At 22.0% G+C, this 11,645-nt stretch overlaps 2 protein-coding genes across 4 annotated transcripts in view; both read right to left on the reverse strand.

The window, feature by feature from the left end:
• Positions 1-1,298: 1,298 nt before the first annotated feature.
• LOC126893977 (vacuolar protein sorting-associated protein 26B-like) lies at positions 1,299-4,651 on the reverse strand. Its single transcript, XM_050664570.1, has 7 exons — positions 4,413-4,651; positions 4,117-4,251; positions 3,796-4,028; positions 3,557-3,721; positions 3,259-3,365; positions 2,847-3,058; positions 1,299-1,757 (listed from the first exon to the last, which is right to left on the reverse strand). The coding sequence occupies exons 1-7, from the start codon at positions 4,413-4,415 to the stop codon at positions 1,506-1,508; spliced, it is 1,107 nt and encodes a 368-aa protein (XP_050520527.1). The 5' UTR covers positions 4,416-4,651; the 3' UTR covers positions 1,299-1,505.
• Positions 4,652-8,514: 3,863 nt separating this feature from the next.
• Positions 8,515-11,645, reverse strand: part of LOC126893957 (serine/threonine-protein kinase 3) — a 7,457-nt gene continuing 4,326 nt past the window's right edge. The window contains exons 7-12 of one of the 3 annotated variants that reach the window (XM_050664532.1): positions 11,139-11,272; positions 10,834-10,987; positions 10,685-10,773; positions 9,238-9,303; positions 9,032-9,169; positions 8,515-8,965 (exon numbers count right to left, since the gene is read on the reverse strand). In XM_050664532.1, the coding sequence (XP_050520489.1) occupies positions 8,807-8,965; positions 9,032-9,169; positions 9,238-9,303; positions 10,685-10,773; positions 10,834-10,987; positions 11,139-11,272 (740 nt within the window). In that variant the 3' untranslated portion in view covers positions 8,515-8,806. Of the gene's footprint in view, positions 8,966-9,031; positions 9,190-9,237; positions 9,304-10,684; positions 10,774-10,833; positions 10,988-11,138; positions 11,273-11,645 lie in introns of those variants that run through there. The other 2 variants (XM_050664533.1, XM_050664534.1) reach the window with 2 other exon arrangements.

The following is an 11,645-nucleotide window of genomic DNA, read 5'->3' on the forward strand; positions in this document are numbered from 1 at the left end:
TGATTCATAATTCTATTTAATATATTCGAATAAAATCTAAGAAATTCACTAGTTCACACGATCTTGTTATATGACTTCATGGCTACTATTGTTTTTTCTTTTTTTAAATTAAAATCATGTGACTTAAATGTTTTCAATTAAATTGTATAAAATTTGTAATCATAAGAATTTTTTCAGAAAATTTATTTTTTAACGTTTTTTATATAAAACATTAAATAGTATCTTTAAGAGTTAGCCAGATATTACAAAATATTTATAAATAAAGTAATTTTGACTATTAAAAAAATTTGGATATTTTTTCATTTTTCTGAAAAAAAAATATCAATACTACTTATGTATAAAATTTCTAGATCAATAATTTGTATTATATATATTTTTTTCATTGAACACTCGTTTACAAATTAATTAAAAAATCGAAAAACTACCTTTACTAATTATTAATCTCAAGTTAGCACAGGTAAAACTTTAATTGACCTGAAATTTATTATAATTTCTTTGTACACCTATATACAGAACTTAAGAGGATGAGTCCTAAGAATTTCTTTTCAAAAAATTCCTTTAACTATAACTAAATAATGTCCTTGTGTACATTAACTTAACATAACGTTTCTTACCTTGATTTGTACAATAAAATTATATCACAAGTTAAACTTGCCTGATCGTCCTCAAATTTTACATATATATATAAAAGAGTGAAACCTTAAAAATTATGAAGACTGAAAATAAGGAACACCCTAATGAATTGTATATAAATAATATAAGCTCAATATTTAAAAGTACAATAATTATGTTTAAAAAAATACAAGTTTATGCTTTATAAATAATTAATTTTATAATATTTTCATTATTGAAGTTGACTATAAATTTACAATTATATAAAATTATGAATAAACCCAATAAATAAAAACTAAATTCCTTTTTTATACATTATAATGTATTATTCATATATATATTTACAACTTAAAGTACAATAATACAATTTGTATTATTTCATTAATTTATGTTAATATGTATACTATAAATAAAATTATTAAAAATAGTTTAAACAATAAATCACAATAACAATTAGATACCTATAGAAAGTCTATGAAAATAACAGACTAAACTGTATATAAAAATATATTTTATACATAATATGTATTACATACAATATAAATGTATCTCTCTAAGTTTTAGACCTTTACAGCAATTACACATGTTCAAACAAAGTAAATACTTTGTGATTATTTATCAACATAAATTATAAACAAGAGAAGGTTGCACATATAATTTACTTAAGTGTTTTATAAATATTAGAGTTAACTTAAAACAAATAATTATAAATAAACAGATAACATAAATAATATATAAATGAATAAATTCCAAAATAATAGGATTGATAAAAATCTCTTGTGTTACTATTGTTTTGTCAGTGAAAGAACACTATATTATTTATTAAATGAAAATTGAAATCTCTATAAATGGCAATTCCTTTTAACATTAAATAAATAACAACATTTATATTTTTAATCACTTATACTATCTTCAACTGAAGATTGGTTTTGGTGTTCAACACCTTCAATAGTGGGAGAAGAATAATTTTGACTATTTTCAGAATCTGTGTTGTCAAATGAGCCAGAAGGCGGAATTGATTGTGAAGTAGTTCTTGGAGTTTCACTACCCTTGGGACCATCTTTACCAGATACTAGATGTGATGGTTCATTACGACTTTGTATTCCTTTAATATTTTTTTCTCCTTTTCGCCATAAAGTTATTTCCTATAAATTTAATTAAAAAAAAATTAATAAATGAAATACATGTAAATTTAACTTACAAATAAGAGTAAATACAGATTTTAAGTATTCACTGATTATTTTACTCATCATTCATGATAATAGTATATTTTTATAAAAACAATTTTCTGACAATCTAGAAAATACAAAATTTGCTACAAACTTTTTATTTGCAAGAATACAAATACTGTATCAAATGAGTATACTTTCTTTATTGATATTTAATATAGTTATTTTTTATTTTTCACATACTAATAAAAATATTTACTATTTAAAATTTTTTAAAATTGGTTATATAATTTCCAGAAAATCTAAGTTAACAGATATCATTTTTGACTAATGTCATTAATGTCTAAATTTACTTATTGTTATAAATTACATAATATTTATTATTTATATTGCCACAAGCAATGATGTTTAATAAAATTAGCTGATTCAAATATTAAAATTTTATTTTTTTTTACTTAAAAGAAAAAAAATTGAAATAAGTTTAACTCTATATTCTATGTCAATTAGATTTATGTAATACTCATGAAAATCAATGTACTCTCCTTATAAGGTATAATAAAATAAATTAAAATACAATACCAAGAATTTTAACACAAAAATAGCATATTTTTGAATATGATAACCATTTTCATTATATCTCAAATTTTTTTTTTCACAGCAATGTATATTACATAAGCTTTAATTAAAAATTAAATAAAAAAGTCAATATTTCAGGAAAATAATTCAAAAATTAAGTTGAAAAAGTTAAATTTTTGTGTAGAAGTTGCTATAGAATCTACTCCTATGGGGAGGTAAAAAATGAAAAAAAAATATCTAAGGTTTCAACATAAAAAATAATTTATTTTATATGTTCATTTCTCAATAAGTATGACAATTTTTTTAATTAGGTAATTTTTTGTTAAACTATTAAAATAAGGGATACTAAAATGTACTTAATAATTGAAAAATACTCATAGCTTAATAAGAAAAAAAATTTTTTTACACATTTTTTAATTATTTTTAAGTAATTAAGTGGATTATGATAAAGAATTACAGTATATATATATATAAGATTAAATAACTTACTTGTTGTTTAAAATAGCGTCTATCTTCTTCATCCATTAAAACTAAGTTTAAGAAATATCTCACTGAAAATCTCTTGTTGACATCTCTCATTGTTGGGGTTAAATCATATCCTGCTAGAAATACTCTAATAGGAATACTCTCTCCTCGTACTGGTGCCCCATCCATTATTTCATACTTAGCAATTGTTTCATTTTCATTAAAAGTATTAGGACCTACAAAAAATAAGTTTATACTCAAACAGTTAGTTAATAATTTTATTAAAAGTATCTTGGAAGCTATAATAACATATTATTTTATATTAATTAAAAGTATCTACAAAAAAAATTTAGTATCATTAATACTTAAAATATCTTTTAAATATTAATTTTTCAAAGACATTCTAAACTATAATTTTTAATAAATTTTATATTACCTGAACCAGTAGTTTCACGTTTAATAATTGCAATTTCCATGTGTTTAATCTTTATTCTTACCAACAGAAAATAAATTTTTCCAACTATAACATCTTTTAAATGATATCTACAAATTTTCAAAAAAAAAAAAATTAATAATATACTTTAATTTTTTTAATTTAAATTTGTGTCAGAAAGGATAGGAAAACCTACATAGATCAGCACAATGAAATCTATGCAGGTATTCTAGTACCTGCATAATGAGATATACATTATCATCTAAGCTAGGACAGGCTGCCTCAATGAACAAATACTTACTTGCACTTGTTATATTCAAATTCAATATGTAAGCAATCTTCTATTCCAACCTCCATTTTTATACTATTGTTCATATCAGGGTATGACGATAATGTATGAACAACAATATCCATTTCCTTCACTATGTCATAAATTCTTCGAATAATGGTAACTCGTAAAAAGTATCTATACAATTCAAAATAACCATTAATGATATCGAATAGTAAAATGTTGTATCAATAAAAAATAAACTATTGTACCTTAGTCTAACATTAGAACCAGTATAAGTTTCGTATGGTTTTTCTACATTTAAAAACTCAAAATTGTATGAAGTATTTTGTAACATTTCTCCTGGCCTAGCTAATTCTTTTACTAGGGATGTAAACTCATGATGATTACCTCGATCATAATACATTTCTATTTGACCAATAAATTCTACTTTTATACCCTGATGCTCCAAACGACTACTTGACTTCTTTAAAACTACATTTACCTAATACACCACAATTTTAAATTTTTATTTCAAAATATTAATGAATAAAAAAAGAGAAGAAACTTCATTAAAAATCTTTTTTAAGTACTTTTCCAGAAACTGTTTCGCCATCAAAATATATTAAACTTTGATCCTTTTTACTATTTTCATCTAGTTTTTTTTTACCATCTGGACGATCTAAAATTATTTCTACTTCAGCTGTTTGACCAAGTCCAAAAAACGTCTGTAATAATATTAGGTAATTATTATTACTAAAATATTATACATAAAATTTATAATTATCTTCACTTTACATTCCATTACTTGTACTGTAATGAAACTGTCAAAACCCTTAATCGTATACGATCAGTTTCAAAGGAAATTAAATTAAGTAAATGTATTTACCATTTTGAATGTTGATTACAGTTTTTAAACCAATAACTCAACTTCAATGACGATGAAATAAGCTAGTGTGAGACACTTGAAAATTTAATTGTTGACTATTTCTAAAAAACTGTCAGATTCATAGTTTTAAAATTACTGTGTATCTTCGAATAATTATAAAAAAAATTACGGCCGAAAAGAAAAAAACACCCACAGATCGACGAAAAAGTGGATAATATTCAATATTCTTTTACACGACTTTAGAGATAAGTCTAACTCTACGACGGGTTCTCTCAGTGTGGCCACATAAAAAAATATTATAGAAATAGCGCTATATTATTTCTATGAGTAATACAATGTTACATAGGAAAATAGAAGTGCTGCAAAAAAATAGCTTCATATTTTCTAATTTTATGTCAATCGTTTACAAGTTTTATATTTCTATTTAATTTAATGGTGTTTATGTATTTATTTTATTACTTAACATAAAATTCCTACAGATGAGATTTTCTGATATTAAATTAAAGAATTATTTTTTTTTACATTAAAAGACGTTTGACTTCAAATTGCGCAAAGTGGAGCTACTTCCTTTTTGCACCAGAACATTCAAATTCAGATTTCATGAAAATGTTTAATAAATTAAACTATAATAATTAATAATTATTATAATTTATTATGTTAAAGCAATTTAAAAAAAGTCTAATATATTAACCAAAAATTACATCATTAACTACATGGCCGATTACTAATAGAGGACAAGTCATTGGAAAGTCTTTCTTTTTTAATCATTTAGTACACAAAAAATCTTAAATCTGTCTAGTTTTAAATAGATTTAAAAATTCCAGAATTAATGATATTAAAAAAAAAAAATAATAAAAACTTTTTTCAGAAAAATAGGAAAAAATTGAAAAATTTTTAGTTATAAGTTAATAAATTGTCTCAGTTTAAACGAAAGTAACTGCAATTCATAATTTCTTTAAATAACAGTAAAATTATCGATCCAAATCTAAACGGTTAAGAAAAATGTTCCAAAATTATTATAGAAATATAATTTCTTAGCTTATTGTACGAATTTTAGAATAATTAGCTAGGTATTAAGTTCACGGATAAATTTTCTTTTCTCAGCTTAAAGTACATGGTAAAAGCTTTTATTTAATTAGGTGTAAAGAAGGCAAGTTTTTTGGAATATTATAATCATTGAAGACAAAAAAATGTCGATACGATTTAAAGCTTTCACAGTTTTGAGACAAATCAATTCATCACCCCGGGGAAGTGTAAATTTGGTTTACCAATCGCGATTACCGTATGATGTAGCTTGGAAAGCACCTCCCCTGGAAATTAAAAAAAAAGTATTAAATTTAATTATCAAAAATAGTCGTCATATATATTTTATAAGCCAACAGATATGTTATATCAGTGATTTTTTATTTTAAATAATAAATAACATTTTAAATATATTTACCCGATTTTATTTAAAATCTGGTAAAGTATGTTTTGAATTTATCATCAGTAAATATGATACCATTACAAAAGCGTCACTTTGAGGTAGCTATCCCAGGTCGTCATTTTTGTAGACGTCACAGACTCATAGCATCTTAATTAACGATTGGATTTTCAAAAAAATTATGTTAACTTGATGGAAAATGTTTAAAGTATAATCAATAAAAAAATTGCAAAAATTTATCCAGTTTTCTACTAGTTATTTTAATATAAAATGATAACTAAAAAAAAACAACATTAATTGTTTAATAAAAGTTGTAATTTTTTGAACATTTTCCTATATTGTGGCAATTGAGAGGAATTTTTTTCAAAATTATGGCAGTGGTAGCTTCAACTTGATATATTTTGTGATTTTTTTACATATCATCGAGTAAAATCAGTTCAGTATGACCTAAGTAATCACGTATGATAAAAATATGTAGTGATATAAAAAAAAACGTGGCAAAATAAAACGAATGTCTTGTCAGTTATGCATCAAAGCTAAAATATGTAAAATAAGATTTCTTTTTATATAATTTATTAAAAAACATATCCATAGAAAATATCATAGTGCCAATGATATTTCTGATTTATTAATGCTGAAGTTCTACAGCTCAAAAATATTTTTTTGCTACTCTTGATATATATATATATATATATATATATAGTATCTTAAGTAATTTGATTAATATAAACACAAATTATATTATTTTTTAATCCTATAGTATTTTTTTTTATTATTTAGGCGTTTTAACGGAAAAAAATTTTTTTTTGCGTTTATGTATAGCACATAAGTGTTAATAATAAACTTTTGTTATAATTATAAAACATAATATTATTTACATATAACATATTGTTTTATTTTCTAGGTATTAAATATGCAAGATGAGTTTAAAAATTATTAATAGCGTTTTCAATCATAATAAATGATTAGAAGCTTGACCTATTTTTTGGTCGTCAGCACAAAATTTACAGGCTCTGAAAGTATTTCATTGGGTTAAGAAAAAAACTACATATTTTGAATCTTAGCTTCAATCGAATAATTTTGCCTTAATATATAAAAAAATATTTTTTTTTTAAGGAACTTCCCATTATTAAAACAATACTGTTAATCTATTCAGTTCTTAGAATGAATATTTATTTTTTTTTTGTATTTTCGATAGTAACGTAAATACAAATTTTTAATAACAGAATAATTGTAAACCATGCAATTCTCCACCAATCTATAAAAGCAGCAATTTTACTAACATAAGAACAATGATACGTTAATACTAAGAGGGTTAATATTTAAGATGGTATACCTCTTCAGTACAAGATTATCAATATTAATCACATGAAATACCAAAATAAATTTACATTTAAATGCATTTCTCAAAAATTCAATCTATAATTTGACATTCAGGTTCTTCTTACACAAAAGTGTTGCAATATATTTAATAGATTTAAAGTAAATAAATTACATTGCTTCTGGAATAAACCCACCTATTTTATTTAATAATTTCAATTACATATTCACTTATAGATTACATAATAAAATGTAAATAAATGTATTAACAATCGTAGTTATACAAGTTAATTGATTAGTTCTAAATAATCTATGATTTCATTCTATAATAAATATTTAATAAAATCATAGATAATAACACTTACAAAATACTTCACAAACAATGATCAGTCTCTTAATACAATTTTTAATAGAATATTTATAGAAAATATCTAATTTATTAAAATAATAAAGTTTAAGAAGAAATGTAAAATATTAAAAATTATCTTACAAGCAATAACTAGCAAACAGTCTTTCCATAACATAATCATACAGATATTAAGCATTTACTACCCTGTTTATTGTCCAGAAAAAATAAAAATAAAGATATGCTATGAAAAAATGTACATACTTTTTTCAAATATAAGTTTTATAGTTTTATCTTAAATTCAGAAAATCATAGTTATTGCTTATTAGACACTAGAAATATAACAAAAAATACAATATTAGTCACTCCTCAGAGTTCTTTGATCATAAGTTAATTTTTATAAATATAAAAATGTCAAAGATATGAATTAACTGAATAATTAAATTCTAAGTTATTTCTGAGTTATTTTGAAAGGCTTTTAATTTATCTTGATTAATTTACTTATTGAATTAATAATATTTTGATTATTACTTATTAAATTTTACACCAGTCAATGAAAATATAAAAAAAATATTGAACTTATTAAAACAAATTCAATAGCTCAAATATTTCCATTTAAATAATTTTAATTATTTAAATGAAATATTACATACTGAAAAAACAGAACTTACATAATTTAGTTAATTAAATTGAAAAATTGCAATTTTTTTTTTTTTATTAATAAATCAATTTATATATTTAATAAATTGATTTGTTATTAAAAACAACATTTTTAAATAGATTAAAATATAGGAAAACTTTTTTTTTTCAAAGCAATTTATAATAATAAGTGAATTATATTTTTAAATATAAATAATTTTAAAAATATAATGGTTTTATTTTAGTTAAATATTATGAATTATTATCATTATTTTTTTTAAAATAATAATAATAAAGTTCATTCAATTCTGATTTTGATTAATATTTCAATAAAATATTAAACATTTTTTACTTACATAATGTACATAGAATCATTTTGAAATTAAAAAATGTTAATAACTCAATATATTATTGTCAATAATGATAATACTAATGATAGTAAAAATGACTTAGATTTTTGTTAAAGCTATTAAAACAATAAAAATTTCACAAAATACTTCAAAGCTACGTGAAGTATTGTGAGATATGTTGATACTACAATAATTATCTGAGCTAAAAAAAAGCAAAGATATATAATAGCACCTTACTCATGTGTAGTCTTATATTTCACCAAATTTTTAAAGTAATTTTTGAAATGATTCATAATGTTGAGTAAATAATAAAACATCAAAAATTTTGTTGTCGTTTACGTTTTTGATCCATAGCATCTAATATTGGCTGACGTTTTGTTTGGTATCTTCGTCTAAGTTCATCTATTTCATGTTCCATTTCTGAGTCCAAATTAGACATTCGTTGTTGTAAATCATCAAAACTTAAAAATTTTAACTAAAAATATTTTTAGTTTATAGAAATGCAATTTGAGATCACTATTATCTTATCAATATAACTCACAAATTCAAAATCCCCTTCTATTATAGGTGAATAATAACGGTTATTATGAGGTGCAGCTGGTACATTTCCATCAGGTCTACAATTATTTGATGGTATAGGAAACTGATTTGAAGTTATAGTTTTGTCAGGGTCATCAACCTAAATCATAAAATATAAAACTATTTTTTAATAAATGATTATAAACCTTTTAATTCTTTTTAATTTACATGTGTAAAATCTTGAGTAGCACCTGGTATTTCACTAAATAATTTATTTTCTACAAAATTTTCAAGCTAAATTAAAAACCAAACAAACATTATTAGTCATGAACAATTATCTCTTTATTGTCTGAAGATTTTCACATTTTTACATTAGAATATTACAGAAATATTTTAAGAAAGAACGTTTTATTGGAAAAAGCATTTAAAGAAAGTAGTTTAAGATCATACACTCAATTTCATCATAAATGGTTTATCCTACTCTAATTATGTAAAAACTTCCTATTATTGCATATAAAAATTAAATATTTTATAGATTACTATAAAATATATAGCACAATCACATTTTACCTGAACAATTTAAATTTTAAGTCAGCAGTTAACCTACTTGATTAATATTTTCCAAATTATTTTTTATAAAAGATTAAAAAAAAAAAGTTTCCTTTATCCATATTATAATATGATTAATTTAAAATCTAGTACTATGAAATGCATATTATCTGTAAATTATACTAAAAATTACTGAAAAATTGTTTTTACAATTATAATTAATTTTTTACACAAAAATGTATATAATAAATAAAAATACTTTACTGCTTCTCTTAAGATTATACAGGTGATTGTTTTATCATAACTTACTCAATTACTTACAGAATAATCATAACTTAAACATTTTTTTTTTTATTATCTTTAGTTATACATTGTTCTTAAATTATTAACTATGTAATACTTTTTAAGTTCATCCCTTATGCCTGGTAAGGGTGTTAACACCATTTTTTTAAATGGGAACACATATTTTGAATTTAATAAAATGTTTGAGTTTTTAATTTAATAGTAAATGGCATTTGAGTTTTTAATAAAACTTGTTTATTAAATATAAACATTTAAAGTTTCAAATTTTTGAGTTAATATACATGTATAATAGACAAGGGATTACAAAAGCAGATAGCTAATTGGTTTTTTATGACATCAATATTAGCAAGTACACAGCATTGTTATTATCAATAGTAGTAAGGCACATTATTGTGAGTTTATAAATACACTCTCTGACAATACAAAAAATATATCTATTGATAGTCATAATTGATAATCCGTGACTGTTACAGCAATGTCATAAAAAATCAATTAGCTATCTGCTTTTGTAATCCCTTGTCTATTATACATGTATATTAACTCAAAAATTTGAAACTTTAAATGTTTATATCTAATAAACAAATAAAGTTATATTAAAAATTCAACTTCATTCTAGTATAAAATATGTCATTTCATAGCTAACAATTATCTAGAACTTTTTGAAAAACATTTTTTTGTTGGTTTATATATGTAACACCTACATTTTTTAATCGCAATGTTAAAATAATTTTAATAAATTTAATTATTAAATAGTTTAATTGTTAATAATTAATTTTAAGTATTAAAAAACTAAAACTGTATAAGTTATAATTAGATTATATACTTTAGATTTTTCCGCAATTTTTTTATCAAAGTGATCCAAAAATAAAGGTCTATATTTTTTCCCTGATTCTTCTGGTCCAGTATCATGTCCTATAATGAAAATAAAATAATATAACATTAAATAGGTTCATAGATAAATCAAATTTTTACTTTTCATAGTTGAGTCATCTTCTCCATCACTGTTTATCACCATAGTACGCAATTCTTCAACTAATGAATTACTTTTCAAACTTGTTCCCTTTAATTTATCAGGTATAAGAGTGCCTTCATCTACAATCATTGTGCGGCTATCAATATCATCATCCTGAAATTATTTTTAATAATTTTTAATAGATAATATTTTTTCCTTTTTTTAAGATTACAATTAATGAGTGAATTTTATACAGCTTGGTTAGGTATGAAATAAAATTAACATAATTTAAACTTAATATTTTATGAATAATTAATGTAGTTACTTTATTCATTTGATCTTTAGGTTCAGCAGAAGTAATTACACAAGATAATGTATTAGATCGGAAATTTTGATTTTCTCTTATTTCTCTAGCTTCAGCAATCATTTGGCTTAAAATTTCTGGTGGTTTTCCATTACCTAAAAACATTAATAATACATAAGCATATAAATAAAACATACATTTTAGCCTTAAAAACTTTTTGGTATTAGTCCATCTCTCCATTAAAAATTTCTAGGTATATTACTGTACATTTTAAACAAAAATATTAAATATTTAAAAAAATTTTCAGTAAGTAATATTAGTAAATATACAATATAATATAATATAATTTAATAATAATAAAAAATCACACTAATATACATATGATATAGTTATCATAATACAAAACCATAACATTATGAATTTTGTAGTTATATCATATACTATGTTCACTAATTTTAGCTTCGATGCGAAGCTGAGAAGGTATTGGTTTTACTAAGATGTGTGTGTTTTTTTTTTTTTTTTTTTTTT

This window comes from Daktulosphaira vitifoliae, unplaced genomic scaffold (assembly GCF_025091365.1).
Source record: "Daktulosphaira vitifoliae isolate Bord-2020 unplaced genomic scaffold, ASM2509136v1 Scaffold_1, whole genome shotgun sequence".
In the NCBI taxonomy this organism is placed as follows: Eukaryota; Metazoa; Arthropoda; class Insecta; order Hemiptera; family Phylloxeridae; genus Daktulosphaira; species Daktulosphaira vitifoliae.